The 27,333-nt window shown below is 38.0% G+C and overlaps 1 protein-coding gene across 1 annotated transcript in view; it reads left to right on the forward strand.

Annotated features, from left to right (window-relative positions):
* The window catches only part of MYO9A (myosin IXA), a 272,260-nt gene that overhangs the window by 131,292 nt on the left and 113,635 nt on the right, over positions 1-27,333 (forward strand). The window contains exons 12-14 of the mRNA XM_036734161.1: positions 10,148-10,289; positions 20,283-20,478; positions 25,156-25,275. Coding sequence (XP_036590056.1) covers positions 10,148-10,289; positions 20,283-20,478; positions 25,156-25,275 — 458 coding nt within the window. The remainder of the gene's footprint in view (positions 1-10,147; positions 10,290-20,282; positions 20,479-25,155; positions 25,276-27,333) is intronic.

Genomic DNA, 27,333 nt, shown 5'->3' on the forward strand with positions numbered 1-27,333 from the left:
GAAAAATTGGGAAGAGAAATGAGAGTGATGCAAGAAAATCATGAAAAATGAGTCAATAAAGGAGACCCCAAAAAATACTGAAGAAAATAGTAGCTTAAAAAATAGACTAATCCAAATGGCAAAAGAGTTCCAAAAAGCCAATAAGAAGACTGTCTTAAAAAGCAGAATTGGCCAAATGGAAAAGGAGTTATTTGGGCAAGTCACTTAACCTCAATTGCCCTGCCTTCCCCCCTCCAAAAAAAATTGAGAAATTATGAAACAAAACCAAAAGAATGAAAAAATAGAAGACAGTGTGAAATATCTCCTTGGATAAACAACTGACCTGGAAAACAGACCAGGGAGAGAGAATTTAAAAATTATTGTTCTACCTGAAAGTCATGATCAAAAAAAGAGCTGAGGCACCACCTTTCAAGACATTGTTAAGGAAAACTGCCCAGATATTCTAGAACCAGAGAGCAAAAGAGAAATGGAAATAACCCACTGATCACCTCCTGAAAGAGATCCCCAAAGGAAAACTCCTACAAATGTTGTAGCCAAATTCCAGAGTTCCCAGGTCAAGGAGAAAATGTTGCAAGCAGCTAGAAAGAAACAATTCAAGTATTGTGGAAACACAATCAGGATAATGCAAGATTTGGCAGCTTCTAAGTTAAGGGATCAGAGGGCTTGGAATATGATATTCCGCAGGTCAGAGGAGCTAGGATTAAAACCAAGAATCACCTACCTAGCAAAACTGAGCATTTAGGAGAAAAAAAGACATTCAGTGAAATAGAAGACTTTCAAGCATTCTTGATGAAAAGACCAGAGCTGAACAGAAAATTTGACTTTCAAATACAAGACTAAAAAGAAGCATGAAAAGGTAAACAGGAAAGAGAAATCATAAGGGACTTATTAAAGCTAAGCTGTTTACATTCGTACATGGAAAGATGATATTTGTAACTCATGAGACCTTTCTCAGTATTAGGGTAGTTGGAGGGGATATCTATCTATCTATCTCTCTATCTACCTCTCTCTCTCTCTCTCTCTCTCTCTCTCTCTCTCTCTCTCTTTCTTTCTCTCTCTCTCTCTCTATCTCTCTCTCTCTCTCTATATATATATATATATGTATATATCTCTCTTTCTACCTCTATATATTAATTATATATATAATTATATTATTATAAATAATTATTATAATTATATTATTATAAATCTATATATAATTAAGGGGTGAGAGAGGAATGTACTGGGAGAAGAAGAAAAGGTAGGTAGAATGGGGTAAATTATCTCACTCAAGGAGGCAAGAAAAAGCTTTTACAGTGGAGGAAAAGAAGGGGAAGGTGAGAGGGAATGAATGAAACTTAACTCCCGTCAGATTTGGCTTAAGGAGGAAATAACACACACAACTCAATTGGGTATGGAAATCTGTCTTACCCTACAGGAAAGTAGGGGGGAAGAGGGGATAAGAGAAGGGGAGATGGTAGAAGGGAGAGCAGATTGGGGGAAGTTGTCATCAGAAGCAAAGACTTTTGAGGAGGGACAGGGTCAAAGGAGAAAATAGGATAAATGGGGGGGCAGGATAAGATGGAGAGAAATATAATTAGTCTTTGACGACATGACTATTATGGAAGTGTTTTGCATAACTATGCATGTATAACCTATATTGAATTGCTTGCCTTCTCAGTGAGGGTGTGTGGGGAAGGAGGAAGGGAGAGAATTTGTAACTCAAACATTTAAAGACGAATGTTAAAAATTGTTTTTACGTGCAGCTGGGAAATAAGATATACCAGCATGGGGTATAGAAATCTATCTTGCCCTACAGAAAAATAGAAGAGGGGATAAAAGAAGGGGAGGGGGGGTGATAGAAGGGAGGGTTGATTGAGGGAAGGGGTAATCAGAATGCATACCATCTTGGGGTGATGGGAGGATAGAGAGAAAATTTGGGACTCAAAATCTTATGGAAGTAAATGTTGAAAAGTAAAAGTAAATTAATTACAAAAAAGAAAAGAAAAATGTTCCAAATAATTACAAATTAGAAAATAAGAATTTACCTCCTCTATGGGAGAAAAAAGGCACATTAATGTACTGTTGATGGACCTGTGAATGGGTACAACCATTCTGGAAAAAAAAATTGGAATTTTACATAGATGGTTCTAAATAGTACATGCTCTTTGACTCAGTTATTCCACACGTACTCCCAAAAGACATCAAAGAATGAGACATAGAAAGACTTATATGAACTCATGCAGAATGAAGTGAGAGAACCAGAAGAACAATTTACACTGCAACAATGATGTTATAAAAACAATTTTGAAAAGTTTTACAAACTGCGAAAGAATGAGGTGAGTCAAACCAGAAGAACAATTCAGACAATAACACTGTAAAAAAAAAATCTTTAAAAGCTATAAGGACTATGGTCAATATAATCATCATCCATGATTTCAAAAGACCAATAATGGAAAATGCTGTCAGCCTTGTTAAGAAGTAATGAACTTAAGGTGCAGAATGAGACAGGTATTTTTATATATAGCTAATGAGGGAATTTGTTTTGCTGGTCTATAAATCTTTGTTACAAGGAATTTGTTTTTCTTTTCTCTTTTTTTTCAATAGGGTGAGGAACTAGGAGGGAGAGAAAATAGATTTCTATTAATTTAAAAAAAACTGAGAGGTAGGGAGGCTGGTGCAATGCTATATGTACATTCAGAGGATATCATTGTATTGTTTTGCTTTATTTTTTTTATTCTATTACCAGAGACCTCTCATAGAAAGCATATAATCTGTAAACATTTGTAATATGAAAAAACAACATAATAAAACTTGAAACAGGAGCATCGGAACTCTGTGAGGCAGGGGCAAGGAGAGAGTATGTTTCAGGCATGGGGAACTGACCAGTGCTAAAGCACTGAGACAAGAAATGGAGTATTGTGAGTGAGAAGCAGAGAGAAGGCCAGTTTGGCTGATTTTCAGAGTATGGGAAGGTGAATTATGTCAAGTGAGTCCAGAAAGGTAAATTGGGTCTGGGTTGTATAGGGCTTTAGAAGCTAAACAGATGAGTTAAGATTTTATACTGGAGATAATACAAAGCCCTTTGAGTTAGTTGATTAGGAAAATCTCATGGTCAGATTTCTTAAAGAAAATTACTTTGGTACCTTTTGGTTATTTTGCATTAGTGTGATGAGATACTTGAGGCATGATAATCTGGAGGCTGTTGTTGACAAGAGATGATGAGGGGCTGAACTAAAGTAGGGGGGTGTGTGCGTGTGTGTGCACACGCGTGCATAGAAGATTCAGGAGTCTCTGAGAGGTATTGTAAAGGTAGAAATGGCTAGATATGGCACCTGATTGAATGCATAGGGTGAGAGGGAGAGAGTGAGGAGTCAAGGATAATGCTAAGAACCTGGAATAATAGAAGGATAGTGGTGTCTTCAGTATAAATAGGAAAATTTGAAGAGGAAAGGTTTAAGGAAATGGTAATGAATTTGGTTTTAGACATGTTCAGTTTAAGTTATTTCCAAATATCCAATTAGACTTATCTAGTAAGCACTTGGTGATGAAGGACTGGAGCTCAATGAAGAGATTGTAACTAGATATAAATTTGGAAAATATCTGCCATGGGATGATAGTTAGATCTAGAAGAACTGATGAAATTATGGAAAGAGAAAAAGTGTAGAGTAGGCTTCTTAACCTTTTTTTGTGTCATAGACTCCTTTAATAGTCTGGAGAAGCCAATATATCATTTTCCAAAATGTTTTTAAGTTCCTAAAGTAAAATACGTAAAATTATGAAGGAGACTTGTAATAAAAAATGCAGTTATCAAAATATTTTTTTTAATTCCCAAATCCTTTAGGATCTTTCTGCAAACCCTTTGAGGGATGGGGGCATGGTCCCCAGATTGAGAATCACTAGAATAGAGGCATTAGATAAGACAGAGTCCAGGACAGAACCTTAAAGAACACTCACAGTTAAGGGGCATGATGGCAGATAATGATTAAGAAAAGGAAACTGAGAAGGAACAGTCAGACAAATAGGAAGCAAACGAGAGGAAAGTAGTATAATATTGTCAAATGGAGTAGGTAGTACATGGGGGATTAGTTTGGAGGGAAAAAACCATCAGATTTAGCAACTATGATATCATTGATAACTTTGAAGAGAACCTTTCTACTGGATGAAAATTGAAGCTGTACTGCAGAATTGAAGAGTGAGTGAGAAGAAAGAAGTAGATGCAGTAAGTGTAGACATTTTCCCAGAGTTCTGCTGAGCAAAGGAGGAGAGATCATGGTTTGAAGGGTCTATGAAGGTTTTTAAAGGGAAAAGACCAACTGATAGTGAAAGGTGGAAGCAAGCTGTTGGAGAAGAGAATACAGGAAGGGATGGAAACTATAGAATCTAATGTACGTGCAGAGGAGTTGATATGACAGTATGTATGTGATTCAGAGATGACTCCCGCATTAGTAATGAATCATTTCCTATCTTAAAATATAATCAGTTTTACCAGAACCATGGAACTCTCAAATTCTCCATGCCCATGATCTACTGTATAAATGGGTTCATGAATATAGTTGGACATGAGATATGGTGTTATTTTGGGTAAGCTGCTTTACAAGTTGATATAACACTAACATTATATATTTAACCTCAAGACTGGGAATTTCAGTGTCAGAACAGGCATCCACACAAGCTGTTATCATTTCCTAAGCATGTGAAACTAGTGTAGATCATTCATCACAATCATGGGAACCAAAAGAGCCTCAGAATCCTCCTAAATCATCAAAAAGTTGTTTTCTCCTGAATAGTTTGCCTAAGAACAACATTAGTTTAAAATTTAACCTTGGTTTTAAAATCAAAGAGAAAAGGATGGTGGAAGATTATAAACTATATATCACCTTAAAAAACAGTGGAAATCTATGGAGCAGAAAACAAGTTTTCAAAAATCTTAGCTAGTTTCCTAATACTAACTAATCCAGATTATCCCAATATAATTTCAAGATTAAATTGAATGAGAGCAAGAAAATGGAGGAGAATCTGTGAAGATCTCTATAGTAAATCCTTTTTATCAGTGACAGTGTAATCACCACATTTGGACTCTAAAATCACGATCATGTGAGAAAGGAGAAATGCCACCAATGATGATAAAACCTGAAGAAGCAATTTGACTAGATAAAGTCTAAACTGAAGAGATTCATGCTTCAGGTGATTCGAAGTTTCAGTGAGGACATCAAGAGATATATTTTCAAGATATCAGAAGGAGAGGAGGATGCTAAACCTTAGGAAAAATAGGTTCAATATTATTACTAAAAAAGACTTCCAAGAAAATATGAAAACTACCAAGCCATATGATTGCTTTCTTGTTTCTGAAATGTTTTTATGAACATAATCCACACACAGCAAAGAAATCATTGGAATAAGAAGGGAACAGATAGGCTTTCCCAAATGTTATCATATAGCAGTTCACATGTTAATAGTCACATAATTGACTATAAGATGCCAAGAATACAAGACCCCACAGTATCTTAGTTGAGTACAATAAAAAATTTTTAGTAGAACAAAACACTGTTTTTAATGCTGCACTTCAACAAGGTATTGATAAATGTGCTCACCCAAGGCATTTGCACTCTTCATGGAAGATATGTAGCTCAGAGTCTAAATAAAGGAGATGTCTATAGATGATGGAGCCATGCTGATGCGCCCGTGGGCAAGTCACTTAATGACTGAACAACAACAACCAAAAAATGGGGATGTTAATAGCAGTATCTACCTCATAGGATTGTTGTGAGGACCAAATTATATAATATGTATGGTGCTATATAAATGTTAGCTATTTATTTTAACTTTTAAAATTAATTTTTTTTAAGTCAATTAAAAAAATTTTTTGTAAGGTTTATTTAACTTCATGCCATACAATAGTGTAGGCTTCTAGGAGTACTAAAGAAGTTGGTACTGTGATAAGACTTTACATTCTACTGGTCGAAATACATTTCTTTAGATAAAATAAATAGAAGATATATACAAAATAAATGCACAATGATTGAGAGTACTTCTAATTAGGGGAATTGGGAAAAGCCTCTTGAAGGGAAGTAGGGTTTCTAAGAGGCAGAGAGGAGAGAGAGAGAGACCATTCTAGATATGAGCATAGTCTCTGCCATAAAATAGAGACAGGAAATAGCTGAAAGGCCATTTTGTCTAGAATGTAATTTATGTGTAAAGTGGGAGGTGAGAGAAGAGCAGTAATGTATAATTAGCCTGGAAAGATATGCTAGAGAAATATAGTGATGTCCTTTAAATGCCAAATAGAGGGATCTCTCTCTTATCCTAAAAGGAATAGGAAATCAAAGACACTTCTTGAGCAGGGAAATGGCAGTCATACCTGTATTTATAGAAAAATTAATTTGGCAGCTATGTGGAGAATGGATTGGAGATGGAAAGATTGAATACACGCTGATTAATCTAGAGGCTTGGAAGAATGATTTGGGTACAATTAGACATAAAGTGTTGGTTTTGATGTGTTGAGCGGGAAAGATTAAGCTCAAGTCCCACCTTCTGCAAGATGCTTTTCTCGGTCCTCACCTGTCTCCCCAATAGTAGTGCCTTTCTTATGAGATTCTCTCTCATTCCATTGTATACATCTTGTACTTAGGTGCACAGTTGTTTGTATATCATCTCCTTAATTAGGATGGTTGCTCCTTGAGGGGAGAAACTGTGGTTTTGCTTTTTTTGTCTAAATGGTGCATGCAGGCAGAAGAGAAGGACAATCATCAAATTTGTTAATTATCACAGGATCATTGATTTTGCTATGACTGAGTCTTAAAGATGTTCATCCTGCTAGGAAATCTAACATTCCAAACCCCCCAGTACTACCTATTACAAGGCCACAGCTTGAGGTACAAAAGACTTTTCACAGTTCAAAGGGATTTTATGAAATAACAGAATCTTGCTGTGGGAAAAGACTTCTTAGTTCATTCGACCCAACTAGGTCCCAAGGAGGAATAACTTAGTATCTTCATTTTTTGTGGGTGCTCCTTAGAGTTGTATAGCCCAAAACCTAGTAGTCATGCCTTCTCATCCTATGTGGCTTTTGTACATGTCAGCCAGTCCACAAGCATTTATTAATTGCTTTCCATGTGCCAGGTGTTGTGGTCAAAGTATATGGACCTAAAGTTCTTAAAAGAATACAGAGTAGATGCTCATCATTTGAAGAATGGCTTTTGTGGTGTGTGAATGTAATAGAATATGACTTGTTGAAAAAATGATCTGTGTGATAAATATAGAGAACAATGGAAGGATCTATATAAACTGAGGCAGAGTGAAGTAAGCAGAGCCAAGAAAACAACAGACACAATAAGTACAACCATGTAAATGGAAAGAACTAGCATACACCAAAAAATCCACAGTGGAGGTAACAAAATTACAGAGATCAAGCAGGACTTGAATGAAGAGATGTGAGAGGACACCCCCAACAAACCCCTTTGTGGAGGTGGGAGGTTCATAGGTGTTACATATTACATGTTTTTGGACTTTTTCAACGTGTTATCCAGTTATGTTAAAAATTTCCTCTCTAAAAAAAATTATTTGTTTACGTGTGATGGCTCTCTAGGAGGAGAAAAGGGAGGGATAATTGGGATAACTGATGATGTAAGAAATAGAAGGTATCAATAAAAACATTAATAATAAAAAGATTCAGTCATGAGAATGAGTAATGCCTGTAAAGATTATGAGAAGAGAATTCCTGTTGTGAAATTGTGGGAAATAAATTTTGAGAGAGAATGTTAAAGTGAATTGAGTGCTTTGAATTTCAGGCTGAGCATCTTAATCTTTTTTCATTGGGGGAACACTGAAGGTTTTTTAAGTAAATTAGTGACATGATTTTTAAATAACATTTTGGTTCAGATTGGAATTGAAACCTAGAGTCAGACCATTGAGATTATTGTACAAGTCCGTGAGGTAGGTTATAATTGCCTAGTCTAGGATACTGCAGTGAACCTGGGGAGAGACAAACAGAAGGGGGATTTGGCAAAAATAATTAGCAGGAGTCAGGGATTGCACAGATCCTGGGAATGAGTGAGAAAGAAGAAGACATTTTTTAAGATGTCTATCTTAGATGACCAAGAGATGGTGAATCCTTTGACAGAAATATAGTTTGATGCCATTTCATTTCCCTTAAATATCTGTTCAGTTTCTCCCTCCTCTCTAAGAGCTGGTTCAAGTACTTCCATGAAGTTGTTCACCTCAGTGGTGAGTGATGTTTCACTCTCCTGACCTCTCACAGTGCTTTGTATTTTTCTTGTTGCACCTTCCCTTTCTACTTCATGCTGTGGTTGTTTGTGTACAGCTAGTCTCCCTTAAGGGGCTATAAGTTCCATGAAGGGAGGAACCGTGTTTAATTTAGTTTTGTGTCCTCCACAGAACCTAGCACAGCGATGTAGACACAGTGTTTGATAAGCATTTGTTGAGTTAATGTTATCTAGCATCTATATAAATGGCATTATAAATCTATTCATGGTTTTGGTTATTTGTGGAGACTCTATTTTTATATATTTGACCTGGCCCTCTTCACAACCAAACTGACTCTTTTTTCAGCCTGATATACCATTTCTCCTTACACATACACTTTTCCAGCCTAAGTGGAGTACCCAACCATCCTTCCCCCAAAATGCCACGTACTCTTTTGTTCATATGGTGCCCTGTTTCTGATGTGCCTGTTCCTCTGTCAGTCTCACTTTTGATATCACGCCTTTTCTTCAAGGCTCAGCTAAAATGAAACCTTCTTGATGACCCCAGGCAGAAATACACTCTCCCTGCTCTGAGTTCGGATACTCTTTGTATAGCTCTTAATGCACATTTACATTCCACTTCTGTCATAATTGTTTACGATATTCTCCAAGTAGAATATAATCTTGAGAACAGAGACTCTGTTGTGTTTGTCTTTGAATTCTCAATCGTCCTTAAAACTAGGGCTTACACATGGTAGGCACTTACTCATCAATATGGACATATATGCTAATGTGTATTTATAAGTAGGTATAATATTTGTTGTTGTTCAGTCATGTCCACCTCTTTATGACCCAGAGGACTGCAGTGCACCAGAGCTGTCCATGGGGCTTTCTTGGCAAAGATGCTGGAGTGGTTTACCGCTTCATTCTCCTGTGGATTAAGGCAAATAGAAGTTAAGTGACTAGCCTAGGGTCACAAAGCTACTAAGTATCTGAATCAGGATTTGAATTCAACGTCTTCCTGACTCGAGGCCCAGCCCCCCAGCTGCCCAGACAAAATATTAAACAACAGTAGTTAAAGCTGTGCAAATTGCTGTTTGCCTCGGTGTGAAAGAATAAGCAGGAGGGTAGAGTTCCATTTTGGGGGTATAAAGTTGACTATGTTAGAGTACCTGTTATATGATAGCTAGCATTTATATAGCAATTTAAGGTTTTTAAGGCATTTTGCATACACTATCTCAAGACTTACAGTAACTCCATGAAGTCATTATTGTGGTCAGAGTTAGCCTTTACAAAGAAACTAAGTAGTTAAAAATTACACAGCTAATAAGGGATGCAGACTGTAAACTTCCTAACTCTCAGCTCAGCAGTCTAGCACACTCAACTGCTGGAAATACGTGGCAACAAAGCAATGGTTTCCTCCGAGTCCCACATTACGCTTCATGGTCTCTAGAGCTTATTTTTGTCTTTATCTGTTGTTTTTATAGTGAACGCATCACAGGGTAGTGGAAAGAACCTTGAACTCTGAGTCACAAGACCTGGATTCAAGTCCTGTCATCTCCACTTAGTAACATTGTGATCCTGGGTAAATCACAATCTCCGTCAACCTCCTTTTCGTCTCATGTTTTTAAGGTTGGGCTAATGCCATTTGCCTGTATACTTGAAGGATTGTTGTGCTCATCAAGTAGGATCAGAGAAGAAGATGTATATAATAATGCTTGGCAGGATATTGTGGGACACCTCGGTGCTGTAGTAGATAGAGTGCCAGGCCTGGAGTCAGAAAGACTTACCTTCCTGAGTTCAAATCCAGCTTCAGACTCTTCCTAGCTGTACGATTCTGGACAAATCACGTAGCCCTGTTTGCCCCAGTTTTCTCATCTGTAAAATGAGCTAAAGAAGGAAATAGCAAAAACTTTGAAATCTTGACTTAACAACTGCTTTCAATCTTCTCTTTTTGTATTCAGCTTTCCACAAGCTACAAACCAGACTCTGCTGGACAAGTTTAAGCGCCAGCATGAAGGAAACTCTTATATTGAATTTCCAGCAGTGATGGAGCCTGCCTTTATCATAAAGCATTATGCTGGAAAAGTGAAATACGGTGTAAAGGTCAGTAATCAATTCATTGCTTGTACTTCTGGCTGTCATAACTTAGAACCACTTTTCAAAAGAATATGGCTTGAATCAATATTATGGCATGTTTGATCACTGAACTAACTTCTGCATTAATTCTCTTTGATTTTAGGTGTTTTTCACCCATGTAGACACAGCTTTACTGTCAGTCTAATCTCTTTTCTCCAGAAAAGTACAAGAGGGGAGTATGACACAAAAGCTCCTTAGACACTAAGAGGTCTTTCGTTTCTCACAGTTTTCCTATGTCTACCTGTCCCCATGCCAGGTTTCCCTGAAATCCAGCTCATGTTCTCTGAGATCAGTCTCACATCCAGCGTGCTGGGTCCAAAAGAAAACCAGAAGAGAGAGGGTTTTTTAGTTACTTTGACCAGTTTTCTTTTTTTCTTGAATGTAGTGACCCTGCTACCTCAGGCCATTTTAAATTCAAGTTTATAACTACTTGCAGAGAATTTCAAAAAGACAAGATTATACACTGATGATAGCATGTACTCACATGCATACACATTATCTTCTGCTGGGTCTTCCTGAGGTCAATTCCCATCTTAAAGACATTTGGAAAAGAACTAGCTGATTTCCACACCTTTTCAACAAAATGAAACATCAGCAACTTTAAGACTGGTAAAGATCTCAAAGCTTATTCCTACCTTTAAAATGAGCCACACCTCAGTATGTTGATTTTTCATAATTTAAAATTTTTTTTCCGAGTTTTCCATTTTGCGGAAGGGCAGATAGAAGAGACAGGCAGTGATAGGGTGGGTGGGTGGGTGTGTGCGCACACACTCGCCTCATACAAACAAGCCTTCAATTGAAAGGAGAGACAGTTGTATTAAGGAAAAATGGCTATGATTATAGAAACAAAAGGTAACGCAGCTGGGATGTTTATATGGTGAATAAGCAGATTTGAATACACAAAGTATATTTTATCAGCCTTAATAAGGACAGTATGACACACATAACTTCAGCTTTATTTGGGGATTGGGCATTCTGCAGTCCTGAGTATAATTATTATGTATGACAATGCACTGATCATCCAGTGTTGCTAATGCTAAAGGTATAAAAATTAGACTTTATTTGTACTGATTCTGTATTATAAATATTATATACTAGCCCAGCAGACATCTACTCTAGAGCCTGGAGTGTCAGTCTACTTAAGGACTGCCCTGCCCACCGAAGGAAATACGGAATACCTGCTTTAGAGCTGTTGTTTAATGATCTTAGCTCATTGCTCAGCCATGAGGCTACCTTAACAACTTTTGTCACCTGGAGGAGAACTTAGTATTTGAACAGCCCCGCTGCCTTTATTGTGATCAGTGATATAATTCACAGTTCTGTAATACTTCAGGGCTTGCGAAGTATGCTCATCAGAACAGCCCTATGAGGTAAATGGTATATGTGTTACAGTAGCACCCTCACTTGCCAGACCTGGATGAAACCCAGACGGAGGACAAGCTTGTGGTCACTGCTCTGCCCCTGCTCTTTCCAACATTTCTCAGAGCCTGTGAGCTGTACAATGTCTCACAATCTCTGTCTGCCATAAAGTAGTATCCTTATAGTTTTTCTTGTTCTCCGTCTATCCATGTACTAATCAATCACCAGGCATGTCTTCTCTTCCTGTTCTCTCACTCCATATCCCTTAACACTATCATACCCATATCTTCATCAGCCTTTCCTGCTATGCCCATTTCCATGGCGAACAAATCTCTTACATTGGCCCTCACTGATGCCTGGCTCACCTTTGATGGAAACTAAATCCTTGGCTATGCACTCTAATTAGTCAGTAAACATTTATTAAGTGCTCACTATGTGCCAGGCTCTGTGCTAAGTGCTGGAGATACAAAGAAAAACGAAAGACAGTCTCTGCTTTCAAGAAACTCATAGTCCAGTGGGGAAGACAACATGGGAAAAACTATATATCAACAAGCTATATAGAGGATAAATTGAAAATAATCAATAAGACACTAACACTAGGGGAGATTGGCTCTCTGTAGAAGGTGGGATTTTAGGTGGGATTTGAGGAGGCAGAAATGAAAAAAAAAAGAGCATTCAAAGCTTGAGAGAGCCAGTGAAAATGCCTGGAGTTGGGAAATGGAACTTCCCCAGGGCCAGTGTCCCTGGTTCTCAGAATGTAAGGGGGGAGGATAGTGTAAAGGGAAAGAAGATTGGAAAGATAGGAGGGAGGGCAGGTAACAAAGAACTTTTTGAATGCCAAACAGAGGATTTTATATTTGTTCTTAGAGGTGATGGGATGCCACTGGAATTTACACAGTAGTTGGGAGACAAGGTCGAACTCTGCTTTAGGTAGATCACTTTTGATAGCTGAGCAGGAGAGTGGACTAGTGATGAGAGACTTTGGGCAGGCAGACTCACCAGAAGGATATTGCAGTAGTCCAGGTGTGATATGATGAGAGGTGGCAGCAGTGTCAGAGGAGAGAAAGGGGCATTACGAGAGAGATGGCATGAGGTAAAATCAACGGAACTTGGCAACATTTTGGACATGGGGGATGAGAAAGACTGAGGAGTCACAATGACGACTAGGTGGCGAGCCTGCATGACTGGGAAGATGGTGGTACCCGCAGTACTTTCTTCAAGAAGAAGAAGATTCCTTGTTCCCTAGTGTTGCTTCTAGACTCCTCCCTTACCCCTTTTCTCCTTTGAAGTCCACTTAATCAAAATTTTCCACCCAGCTAAGATTCTGATATCTATGATACAATAACCCCTTTTCTCACCTCTTTCCTCAAGTTGTTCAGCACCTGCTTTACATTTTCCTGTTCTTTCAATTCCCACACTTTTATTAGAGGATTTTAATATTCTCGTGTTTAATATTTAATATTCATTCCCATAAACCTCCCAATTCTTCAGCCTCCTTAAATCCCTTCACCTTCTCTTTTATTCCTCCTAAGCAACAGATCAGAATAGTCACATGCAAGATCTCACCATTACTAACAAGTGTATTCTACTTCTCTCCTAAACCTATTATTTGCCCTGATCAAGACCTCCAATTCCCCCTGCCCTTGGTACTTTCTCAGTCCATTACCCTTACACTAATTTTATTTTCCTCTTTCTCTAACTTCAATCCAGTAGCCATGTGAACTCTGTAGTCTCCTCTGTTCTTGAATCCTTCTCTACCTTGTCTTATCATCACTTTCCTTTTACCAAACCTCAGCTCCAGATTAATTCCACTCTCTTCCTCTTCTGCTCATATTCACAAGCCACTGAGTACAGGTAGAGAAAGTCACAATCAAGCTGACTGTAAATTACAAATTTAGATTATTGAACTGAGTCCTCACTGGAGCAACATTGTCCTTTACTTCATTCTCCACAGAAACTATTCTAGTCCTTTTTACTGTCCTCTGACATCCCATACTTTCCCTTTTCTAACCCCTAATGACCTTAACTCTTACTTTCCTGAGAAAACTGAGGACATTAGACTTGAGTTCCTTCTTCTCCCATTTTTTTCATTTCGAAACCTCTTAAGATCATCTCCTATTTGTCTTCATTCCTCTAATCTCTGATGAAGAGTTGGCCTTTTTCTTTCCCAACGTCAAGCAGTCTCTTTGATCTCCTCTTGACTTCTCTAGCATATTGTATCCTCAGTCATGCTCAAATTTTAAACCACTCCCTCTCTACTTATTCTCTCCCTTCTGTCTTCAGACATTCCCCTCTGGGCTGTGCCTATAACTTTCTGGATTTCTACACCATGCTGCAGCTGTAAGTCTTACTCTAGAACATCTGTCATCCTTTGTAGCCTTTTCACCTTGGACCATTACTTCACTGTGCTCTCCTCCTTTTCCTATTGGTGAAGTTCTCCTGGGGGCTCTATTTTTTTTTATTTAAATTTATTTATTTGACATATTTAGTTTTCAGCATTGATTTTCACAATAGTTTGAATTACAAATTTTCTCCCCATTTCTACCCTCCCCCTCCCACTCCAAGATGGCATATATTCTGGTTGCCCTGTTCCCCAGTCAGCCCTCCCTTCTGTCACCCAACTCCCCTCCCATCCCCTTTTCCCTTCCGCTCTTGTAGGGCAAGATAAATTTCTACTCCCCATTGCCTGTGTATCTTATTTTCTAGTTGCATGCAAAAACTTTTTTTTTTGTTTTTGAACATCTGATTTTAAAACTGTGAGTTCCAAATTCTCTCCCCTCTTCCCTTCCCACCCACCCTCCCTAAAAAGTCGAGCAATTTAACCTAGGCCACATGTGTATCATTATGTATAACCCTTCCATAATACTCATGTTGTGAAAGACTAACTACATTTTGCTCCTTCCCAACCCATCCCGCTTTATTGAATTTTCTCCCTTGACCCTATCCCCTTTCCAAAGTGTTTGTTTTTGATTACCTTCACCCCCATCTGCCCTCCCCTCCATCATCCCCCCCCTTTTATTTTTTTTTCTTCCTCCCTCTTCTTTCCTGTGGGGTAAGATACACAACTGAGTATGTATGGTATTCCCTCCTCAGGCCAAATCCGATGAGAGCAAGGTTCACTCATTCCCCCCTCACCTGCCCTCTCCCCTCCTCCCACAGAACTGCTTCCTCTTGCCACCTTTATGTGAGATAATCCACCCCATTCTATCTCTCCCTATCTCCCTCTCTCAGTATGATGCTCTATCATCCCTTAATTTCATTTTATTTCTTTTAGATATCTTCCCTTCATCTTCAACTCACCCTGTGTCACACATATATATACACATAGATATATACATACATACACATTCACTTATATATATACATAAACATATATATATATATATGCATATTCCCTTCAGCTACCCTAATACTGAGGTCTCATGAATCATCCATGTCCTCTTTCCATGTAGGAATGTAAACAAAACAGTTCAACTTCAGTAAGTCCCTTGCAATTTCTGTTTCTTGATTACCTTTTCATGCTTCTCTTGATTCTTATGTTTGAAAGTCAAATTTTCTATTCAGTTCTGGTCTTTTCACTGAGAAAGCTTGAAAGTCCTCTATTTTATTGAAAATCCATATTTTGCCTTGGAGCATGATACTCAGTTTTGCTGGGTAGGTGATTCGAGGTTTTAATCCTAGCTCCATTGACCTCCGGAATATCGTATTCCAAGCCCTTCGATCTCTTAATGTAGAAGCTGCCAGATCTTGGGTTATTCTGATTGGGTTTCCACAATACTCAAATTGTTTCTTTCTGGCTGCTTGCAATATTTTCTCCTTGATCTGGGAGCTCTGGAATTTGGCGACAATATTCCTAGGAGATTTCTTTTTGGGATCTATTTGAGGAGGCGATCGATGGATTCTTTCAATTTCTATTTTGCCCTGTGGCTCTAGAATATCAGGGCAGTTCTCCTTGATAATTTCTTGAAAGATGATATCTAGGCTCTTTTTTTGATCATGGCTTTCAGGTAGTTCAATTATTTTTAAATTATCTCTCCTGGATCTATTTTCCAGGTCAGTGGTTTTTCCAAGGAGATATTTCACATTGTCTTCCATTTTTTCATTCCTTTGGTTCTGTTTTATAATATCCTGGTTTCTCATCAAGTCACTAGCTTCCACTTGCTCCAATCTAATTTTTAAAGTAGTATTTTCTTCAGTGGTCTTTTGGACCTCCTTTTCCATTTGGCTAATTCTGCCTTTCAAGGCATTCTTCTCCTCATTGGCTTTTTGGAGCTCTTTTGCCATTTGAGTTAATCTGTTTTTTAAGGTGTTGTTTTCTTCAGTGTATTTTTCAGTATTTTTTTGGGTCTCCTTTAGCAAGTCATTGACTTGTTTTTCATGGTTTTCTCGCATCCTTCTCATTTCTCTTCCCAATTTTTCCTCTACTTCTCTAACTTGCTTTTCCAAATCCTTTTTGAGCTCTTCCATGGCCTGGGACCAGTTCATGTTTTTCTTGGAGGTTTCTGTTGTAGGCTCTTTGACTTTATTAATTTCTTCTGTCTGTATGTTTTGGTCTTCTTTGTCAGCAAAGAAAGAATGCAGAGTCTGAGACTGAATCTCGGTGCGTTTTCGCTGCCTGGCCATAATCCCAGCCAACTAACTTGACCTTTGAGTTTTTCAGTGGGGTATGACTGCTTGTAGACTACAGAGTTCTATGTTCCATGTTTGGGGGGGAGGTGCCAGCTCTGCCGCACCAGCACTGCTCCTTCCCCAAGGACCCCCAACCCGAACTGGGCTCAGATCTTCGGCAGGCTGTGCACCCCTGCTCTGATCCGCCACTTAATTCCTCCCACCAGGTGGGCCTGGAGCCGGAAGCAGCAGCAGCTGTAGCTGCCCCACCTCCGCTGCCCCTGGGGCTGGAAGCCGAACCGTGAACTCCTTCCACTCCCGCAGCTTTTCCCACTAACCTTCTCAGCAGTCTTTGGTGTTTGTGGGTTGAGAAGTCTCGTAACTGCCGCAGCTCACTGAATCAGGGTGCTAGGGCCCCCTCCACCCGGCTTCTGGTCTGGATGGTCCAAGTCGCTCAGGCTGGGCTCTGCTCCACTCCGTTCCCAGCTCCCAGCTCCGTGCGGGATAAACCTCACCCAGAGACCATCCAGGCTGTCCTGGGATGGAGCCCTGCTTCCCTCTGCTGTTCTGTGGGTTCTGCCGTTCTAGAATTGGTTCAGAGCCATTTTTTATAGGTTTTTGGAGGGGCTCGGCAGGGAGCTCAGGCTGGTCCCTGCTTTCCAGCCGCCATGTTCCTGGGGGCTCTATTTGGAGAGGGACCTTGTCCACCTGATCTTCATTCCCCTTCAGGTTCTCCTTCTGACTTTCCAACACCATTCCTCAGCTATAGTCTCCCCCTAGAACTTCCCTCAGTACCTTAGGAGAAGAGTCCTCCATTTTTTCAGCCTGCTGATAGAGCCCAGCAAGTTATGCTGTCTTTTGAACTTCTGTGTTAGTACGAGGAAAGTCTGGGTGGGGTCTCCTCACCCTGGAATATCCATCATTCCCTGCCACCTTTTCATCCAGGAACATTTCTCTTTCCTCAATTTAGAGAGGAACCTAAGCCAACCAATCCTCATTCCCATCTAGACCGTGCTTCTCATTTTCCAGACTTGAACACCATGTTCTTCTTCCCCATCCCTCACTTCCCGTTAGAATTGAAGCTTCCTAAAAGGGAAAGACTGTTTTTCTTTTTGCTTGTAGCACAGTGTTTGATGCATAGTGAATACTTGATAAATGTGTATTGCCTTAACTTGCCAAGAGAGGACTATTGGGCATGATGGCTTCCTGAATGGTGAGGCAGGCTGCAGCTCCCCCACAGCCTACTCTGACAGATGGAATTCAGAAATCCAATGAGAAACTGCAGTAAATTCCTTTTCCACCCCAGAGTTGCCATCCAAGGGTAGTAAGAAATGGGGTCACCAGAAAAGCTAGTACTAATTCAAGAAAACAAGCTAATATCTTCTGTGTACTACATTTAAGAGACCACAGTAGCTGTCAGGAGGCAGAAACAGTGGAGGGCTCCCTGAAGAAGCTCCACCACGGTGATAAACCCACACCTAAGTCTTTGTAAGCTTCAGTGAACAGAGTCAACCAAACTGGATGCAGTAGGTAAACCTCTGTGAGCACAGCACATACCAGAAAACCCCAGATTCCTAAGTACCTAGCACCCTTTCTTAAGATATTGTAAAGGGCCCTGAGTATCTGGCATGCTGAACCTCAAAGATCCATGGAAGCATAGACCCCTTTGAGGAGGAGGAGGAAGAGGCCATGTAAGGAGCCTGGGTTATCCAGGGAGAGACCAAGTAGGGCCAACCTTCTTTATCAAGAGAAGTGGAGCCTGGACTTAACACAAAGCCCAAATTCAGGAACTGGAGAAATAAGTAAACCAAAAAAAGACAACTACCTGTATCAAAATGTATGACATAGCTAGAGACTGCGTGAAAAGAAGGAGAGAATAACTCCATAACAACTATAAGCAGAGACTCAAAGGAAATAATAGATTTACCACAGCATAAATACCTGAAAGAAATGAAGCATGGGATAAAAAAATGAACTAAAAACTCTGGAGGAAAGCACAGGAAAGACAAAAAGACAAAGTAGGAGATGATCTTAAGAGGTTTCAAGATGAAAAAAATAGGAGAAATAGTTTCAAAGGCAGAGTGGTACATTTTATTCGATTAACAGATTCTTTGAAAACTAGATTAGGCCAAATGGAAATCAGTACCTTCATGAGACAGCAAGAAATATTAGAAGACTGAAAAAAAAATAAAATTGAAGATATCTGATATCCAAAAAATATATTTGAAAAGTAGGCCAAGGTGATATAGGTTAAGAATCCTTTAGCTCCCTGAAAACCGTGGGTTTTTTTTTTAAATCTGGACACTTTATTTCAAGAAATTATAAATGAAAACTCTCCATATCCACTAGAACTAGAGGACGAAGCGAAGATAGACTCCACTAATCACCTCCTGAAAGGAACCCTAAGAGGAAAATTGCAGAATGTTATAGTAAAAATCCAGAGCTCTTACATTAAGGAAAAAGACTACAGAAATCTCAAAAGAAGAAATTCAAGTACCAGTCAGCCACAGTCAGAATCACATAAGACGTGGTAGTTTCTAATGTTAAAAAGAAAAAGTTTCTACCCAGTGACCCAGTGTTACTAAGCTACTGACTCTTTATCTCAGAAAGATCAAAGAAAAAAGTAAAGGACCCATTGTAACAACAATGTTGCCAGCAGCTGTTGTGGGGGTGAAAGACCAACAACAACTGCACACAAGAGGGCTGCTAGCATGGATTCTTTGATCTGCTTTTCTAAGGAAAGCAACTTTAGGGGGTTAACCGTCTCACTTTAATTAAACATACATATACCATTCACATAGTTCGGGGGGAAAAGCCAGCACCCTGAACTTCAGAGCAAATATAAACAGAAATTACAAACAGAGACAATATAAACAGATCAACATTTCTGTCTAACCAAATCACAATACACAGTTACCAGAGAAGCACGAACATCTGGGTTTTCATAGCGGGGACGGGGCGGGGGGGGGCACTGCTTCACTGGCTTACCCAGAGTCTCATCACCAACACTCTTTTAATGAGTGTGCACCCAAAGGCAAAACGCTAACCTTTGAGTTTATATACACTTCTTCAGGGTCAAAGGGCATCACAGCCATGTGACTCAACTCCACATGACTTAGGGCTTCTTGTTACTTAAACACTTGCTCAGGGTCAGAGGGTGGAACTAGGCCTTCCCTTAACATAAGCAGGTCATCAAAGACTCCCGATTCGGTCAAAGATTCCATAGTGCTGAGAAGCACTCCAAAACAAAGACAACAAAAAGTCCACTTTGCTTGAAAAGCAAAACTCATCAAAGGTACTTGATTATCTCAGCATTGCAAAGGAGAAAACAGTAAAAATAAAGTCCCACCCTAATTACCATAACACCCATGTGTACAAAAATAGTTGTAGCAACTCTTTTTTGATAGCAAAGAATTGGAAACTGATGGGATGTCTATCAACTGAGGAATGGCTGAAATTAGGGATAGAATATGAATATGATGGAATACTTTTGTCCTGTAATAAATGATGCAGAGAATGGTTTCAGAAAAACTGGGAAGCCTTTTATGTAGTAATGCAGTGAAATGAGGAGAACTAGGAGACCATTTTATACAATAAGAACAACATTTTAAGGGCAATCAACTCTCAGAGACTCAGAAACTGAGCAGCATAATGACCAACCACAATTCCAAAGTACTCAGGATGAAACATACTCTCTACTTCCAGATAGGTGATGGACTCAGAGTACAGATTGAAGCATATTTGGAACTCCCTAATTGCTAGGGCCCCCCCCCCCAACTCCTATTTAATAACTTTGAAGTTTTGCCTCTGTTGTCTTCCCTGAGAGAATGTAGAGATTGTTTTATTTTGTCCTTATTCCCGGGAACTGGCAGAGTGCCTGGCTCACATGAGGTGCTTCATCAATGCCTATTACTTGATGGATAGGTTCATTAACTTATCAGAAAGGATTTAATAGGCTTGAAAATATTATATCAGCTCTTCTTCTTCCATTAGGATTTCCGGGAGAAAAATACAGACCACATGCGTCCGGATATTGTAGCTCTTCTACGAAGTAGCAAGAATGCCTTTATTTGTGGAATGATAGGAATTGACCCAGTGGCTATTTTTCGCTGGGCAGTTCTTCGAGCTTTTTTCAGAGCCCTGATTGCATTCAGGGAGGCTGGAAAGAGATATGTTCAAAAGAAAATTGGTAAGTAATAGCTGTTAGAATCCTACTTTGCTTCCTTTTTAATCTAGACTTATTTTTATAGACACATGATGAGATGTTCCAGTCTGTTAAATATTAATTGACCATTATGATAACCCAGGAGCAACTGAGTAAAACTGGTTTTGGTCAAAACAAAAATGAAATGATTTTTTGATCATTTGTGATAAAGGAATTTAATCCTTGATAATTAAAGATTTAACCTAACCTTTAGTCATGAATCAATATAAGATTTAATTGCAAAACTGAAATAGAATGAAATAAAAGTTTTAATTATTTTACTATGATCTCCGAATAGAAATTGAAATCGTTGGATGTTTTGTGTACTCTTTCCAAAGTCTCTGCCCTATCAAGCCATAAATCATTATGTTCAAATTGTCACTGATAAATTCACTGTTGGAGTTAGCCAGAAATATTTTGTTTTTCTCATGCTGTCCTGAAGTGGTAATAAAATGAAAATAGTAGCATACCTGCACACTGGCTCCCAGGTCTCTACTAGACTTGGTTAATATGCTTGTATGTGTAAAGCAGTTCTTAAAAGAATCACTTTCAGTTAAGGCCTGTGCCTAATCAGGCTTGATATTTGTGATATTACCTGACAGCCAGACTGTCTCAGAATACTCCAGCGTAGTACTCTAGTGGGATAGGGTAAAAGGGAGCACTCACTGACTTCGGATTCAGGCTGTCTGGATTCACATCCTCTTACTGTGGGACCTTGGACAAGTCTTAGATGCTCCCTCACCCTCATTTTCCTTATCTTTAAAAAGAGTGAATTGGCCTAAGTGCTTCTGAGGTCCGCTCTAGCTCTATGATCTAATGTCTGCCTAATAGATATAAAATGAACTTTTTTTCTGAAAGAAAAACTTGTAAAACCTAGCTCTTCAATATTTGTAACACATCATATTTAGGTATTTATTCAGAATTAGAATAAGCAATTAAAAGATGCAAGCTTTTCTTTCTCTTCCTAGAAGTTCTTCTAGGCAAGGACCATCCCTCTGCCCTGCCTCCCCCCAAAACACCTCCCAATAATTCATGGATTTTTCGTATCATTTTGTTACATTGTAGGAAATTCAACTATTCAGAGTTAAATTTGTGTTGAAGTACTCTCTTAAAAATACAGATTAACTCTGTGAGAGTTAAGAATATTAATTGTCGTTCACATATTAGTATAAAGTAGTTCAGATGATATTTTACATGTGTCTTATACTGAAAAAAAAAATGAAAGATTTTATTTGAGGAATAGGATTAAAGCACTGTTTAGCAAGAGGAATGAATAAGCCTGGATGGAGATTTGCACCTGATACCAGGGTCCTGAGAAAAATTCTCAGAGACGGGAGTGGAATGAAGGGAAGTGAAAGCTTTCCAAAGACTAACTTTATCCATTTCACTATGTTGCCTGAGGCTGGCCTTGTATCCAGGCATGGGAAAAACAATTCTCTTACCCTTTTCTGATTTTCATGTCTTCCTGTTTCCAGTGGCTTAGGAGTCAGCTGATTTGGATTCCAATTCTGGCTTTACCACACAAGTCATTTAGCTACCTTTGGTTCTCTCTTTCTTCACCTACACAAAGAAAGAGTTGAATTAGATGATTTCTAAAGGCCCTTCCAAATCTAAAAAGTTCAGTGATTCTGACTACAGCTTAGATCATTAGTATATTAGTTCAACTGCATTTAAGATTTTTGTTGAAAAGAACCTAACCACTAAAATGCCTGTTACAAAATTACTGATTTACAAATGAACTTTTGGGTAACAACCCATTCATTAATTTGGAATTGCCTATATATAAATATTTTCACTTCACTTGTATTTTAAAAAGAAATTAATTGGAATAATAAAGATCCAACATAGTATAAGTTGTATATGACACCAAAAAGAAGTAAGCGGACTCTGGTATTCACTGACAGAGTTAATATTGGCCAAAGCCTAACAAAATCATTTCCAGGAAGGAAAAAAAAAACAAAACTAAAACTCATCATCTAGAATGGTGAATCTGGCGGCTCATTTAGGCACAGAATCATTTGACTGTGTATAAGAAGTGCTTGTTGAATTAGTGATCCAGCTTGCTTGAGTCAGAATGGAATAATAAAATGTTGTTTTGTGATTGTGATAAAAGAGACAAGGATGAATCAAGTAAAGAAAAAATAGCCACAGTTATCCAGAGATCTATTATGGCATGGTAACAAGAGAGCAGGCCTATGTTCAAGTCCTGCCTCAGACATATGGTCACTGTGTGGCCTCTAGGCAAGGTCGCTTAAACGGTCAGAGCTGTTGGCGACTTGGTAAGACAGTGAGCTGCAGAATAGCTGTGACTTTCTTGGGTAGTAGAAATTTCCTTACCCAGGAGTTCCCTACAGCAGTGAAACCTCATGTCCAATCTCTATCCTAAACTTATCCATAAATAGAATTGTGTTCTTTATCCGAGGATGTTGGTGCTATTCACTGAAGCCCTAAATTTTATTTACAAAATAGGAGCAAATAATGTTGAAGGGTTTTTTAATATCAAATCATCATTCCCATAAATAACTAAAAATAGAATTGTAAATATTAAGGGAACACTAGAAAAGCAGAATAAAGTAAGGCACATTTGCTAAATTATCTTACATAACAAACTACACTACTACAGTTTATTAGAGGGTGTAGAAAATAGTAATGGTACCAGGCAATATAATAAATTAATCTCTTTATTTGAAATCTTAAAAGTAAATATTAGCCATGAAATTTTAGTTCATCATTTCAGTACACTGAGTTCACATATATAAATGTATATACATATATACACACAATATATATATTTTAACATTCCTACTATCTTATTTCAGAAATAGTTACATACATGCAAGCTGATATGTAAACTGTTTATAAGCTAAACAAATTATGACCACAGACTTTGTGTTAGAACAACTAAAAGAGCCCAGGTGACAGGTGTTGGTGATGCTCTGCTTGATTCCAGACAGTGTATTGGTAGCATTAGAACCCAGCAAGTCCTTTCTGCCAATCTGTTTCCCTGGAAATGTGCTGTGTAACTCTCTAGCCATCCAATCAGTGCAGTCTGCTATGGCATATACCCTGGTAAATGAAACCTCTTAATGTAATTTTCAATTTTTGCTACTATTTTCTCAAATGAGATAAGAAGAGATGGTATTTAATGGGATGAAACTGCTTCTCTGTATGAAAGCTCTTTTTTAAAAAATTCCTTCAAAGCTATCTTAAACTGTTGTGCCTTGTACTTGGGCCATTTCGAAGTGTTTTCTCCTGCCATCAGTGTGATCATGTTATTCAGCTTGCTTGTTCTTCCCTTCCTAGAACACAATGTTTTTCCTTAACCGGAATGCTAATCCTGCATCTCTGGGGATGTAAAAATAACTAAGGAACCATTCTGACATATTTGAAAACTTGTTTAGATTGCTGAAAGGCCATTGTTAAGTTTTTAACTTAATCATTTTAGCTTAATTTCTTGATCACTCTTCCAGTGATGAACCCCTTGTACTTTCTTCACTCCCTATTAGTGCTTGAATTAAGTACTTGAAGAAACTGAAGTATATAGTGTTCTTAAAATTGGCGTTTCATTGTATTGGCATTCATTGTTAAGGTTTTGGAATTTGGTTGTTAAAAGACAGGTCTACTTAGTGTAATCTTTTATTATGTCCAATTACAAGAGTTTTTCACTTGGAAACACCCCCAATACCCTCCTTATCTCTGCTCACATCTCTTAAATTCTTGTTAATATTTGTGAACAGTGTTCCTGGCATGTGATAGACATATAATACATGTCTGTTGAATTGCATTGACTAGAATCCACTGTTTTTATTATCTTCTTTCTTATTGGCTTGAATAACATGCTTCTTAAATGGTTCAAATTGGGGTTTGGTATATCAAACTGTAATCCAGTCCCTAGGGGGTATTAATAGTACTCTTCTCTGGCCAGCATTGCTCTCTCACTTTATTTTCTACCCAGCTTTTGATAGAAGTGTTATAAATTAACAACTTTAATAGCTTAGGCTTTGTATCTATATACAAATATATTTATTCTTTATATAATTATATATATATATATATATATATATACACTCATATATATATACATATCTCAAATATAGCAGTTATACATGCTTTTCTTTTTCCTTTATTTCTTTACTGTCCTGGGGCAATTATACTTTACTTACTGTGTGATTTATCATAAAAGCATATTAACCATGGGATCTGTGGCCAAGTCATTTAACTTTTGGTAAATTAGGTTATTTTTCTTTTCGGGATCTAGTAAGCATTTCTTACAGTGCTGCCAACCATGTGCTCATTCACATCAAATGGTTAATTTTGGAGATATTTTTCATTCTGTTTTTTCAGTTGTGGTTTTTGTAACTCAGAATGATACATAGTGATACAGATTAACTTTGGAGTTATATTGTTGTTAATTATGTCATTTAATGGAAGGCAATACCTGTCACAGTGAGGTAACCAAAAAGGACCTTTGATCCCTATCAACATATTTGTGTAATTTCTGAAAACAAATAGAAATAATATTATTTATTTACATAATTTCTCCAGCAAATGGTCTATCTGTATACTCCTCAAATGGTTGGCAGCATTGGCCTTAACTCTTTCTTGGTGTGGGCTTGTATAATGTTTCTTTCTTCTTTCTATTTTTTTCTTTTGCTTCCTAAGGGAATGATGATGCAGCACCATGTGCGATTTTGAAAAGTGTGGATAGTTTTAGCTTTCTGCATCACCCAGTCCATCAGAGGAGCTTAGAGATTCTTCAGAGATGCAAGGAGGAGAAGTACAGTAAGGCTCCCAATTCCAGTTTCTTCTCTGACATCGTGCAAACATCAAGAAATGGAAACCAGGAGCATTCTGCACAAGGATAGGAATGAGGGTTCTGCAGATAGGCTGCACCCCGCCCCAATATTTTTTTTTCAACCATTTCAAAACACTAACATGAAGTGACTTCAGCTCTTCCTTTAGGAATTGCCAGTATGGCTGTGGAATAGATTTTTCAGATCTGTGTTCTTTATATTTTACTTTCTTCTATTTGCCTCTAATCTATATCTTATTCATTATACTTCATGTTAATCCCTGAATGGCTGTTTCCAGGTTAGTCTCTTAAGTAGTAAATATTGTGTAAAATCAGTAATATTTTCTATACTCCTGGGTTGTTTTTGTTTTTACAAAAAATAAAAGAAGAAAATTCTCGATATTCTTTTATCTGAGCTATTTTACTACTAAATTATCAAATTAGCCTATTTCAAAGTAGCAACATTGCTACTTTGCATTTTTATGACCAATGCAGTCCCAATTTGATCTAATTAGAAACCTACTGAAATTAACTACATCAGTCAAATTAAGTTGTTGCAAAGAAAAATATGAGAATTACTTTAGCTCTTTCAGTGAAATATCAGATGCTCTTTTATTTGCAAACTGGGTTTGGAGAAATGCCCCTGGTGTCCATTTCCATTGCTTTCCTTTGTTACTTGATGAACTTATTTTGAATGAAAATCAGATTCTTTTGCCTAGTCTATCTATTATTGCTGAATTCCTGTCATTCTGAAAATAAAAGGTCTGTACCAATCATTGCCTGATTCGAAGAACCAACTGTGTTCCCAGCCTCTATTTGTACTTTCTACATGGTGGAGAAATTATGCTACTATCTGTCTAATTTTATGAATATTTTTTAAGTAATTAGAGCAGGGATGTAGAGCCTGTGGCCTTGAGACCACATGTGGCCTTTGAATCATTGGATTCAGATCACATGTGGCCACAGGTTCCCCACCCCTGAATTAGTGCATTCATTTCTTAATTATAAAATTCAGTATTTTGAATACTATAAACCTCATATTACAATTTCAGTATACAAGCAAAGTTGAGTAGGGCAGGGAATCTCTTCAGAAACTATTTTAAAATGTCTTGTCTTCCTATTTATTTTACTCTGTACAAATCAGTTGTATCAAGGTAAGCATCTTGACAAAGTATAATTACAGTATACGAAGTCGGATAAATGATGTGAAATTCTCTTCTAAATGTGCTCATTAATGGCATATTTTTAAATGAATGTCACAGGTTTTATTTTCTCATTCTTTTACTGTCAAGGTAAGTATTTTATTTTCATTTAAATAATCCAGCAAATAATTCCTCAGCATTAGCAACATTTCTATTACTAACTGTATCAACAGTTTTTAGGCATTTCACAATGAAAATTGACATCTATTCTTCGCACTGAATTCGTAAATCAAATTCACACACGTTCATAAATCATTTTTAGCATCCTATGTAACATCATTTTAAGTATAAAGTCGCCAACTCTGTTACTTTTTTTCACTTAGACAAGAGTTTCCCAGAATAAGATTATCAGCTGATTGTCTGCCTTATGTTATGGGGACTTGGGGACCCAACTACCCTGATCAGGTGGATCTCATTATGTAGATAGTAGGACCTGCCTGGAAGGCACATGTTCAACACTTAACTAGGGGGAGAAGGAAGAGGAACATATGTGCATCTGTGTGTATGTTATACATGTGTGTGTGTGTGTGTGTGTGTGTATGTATATACCTACATCTCACCCTCCGCCTCAACACACAGAGGATTCCAAAGACATATAAAACGGATTTGGGGCTTTTCTATTATTTAATCCCGCATTATCTATACATTTATACTTTGAAGTTTGCTTAAAAAATAAAATCAGAAGCATAGAGCAGTTTTCAGACAGTGATGTGGGTGTTTGATATGTACATTGTATACAATTAGAGTAATATTTGTTCATGCCTAGAAATGCTTTTTTAAAATTTTCCGTGAAGTTGAATGAAATTACTGATATCATTCAGTTCTATATAATTGGAAATTTTGCAA

The sequence above is a fragment of the Trichosurus vulpecula genome, chromosome 8 (genome assembly GCF_011100635.1).
Source record: "Trichosurus vulpecula isolate mTriVul1 chromosome 8, mTriVul1.pri, whole genome shotgun sequence".
Taxonomy (NCBI): Eukaryota; Metazoa; Chordata; class Mammalia; order Diprotodontia; family Phalangeridae; genus Trichosurus; species Trichosurus vulpecula.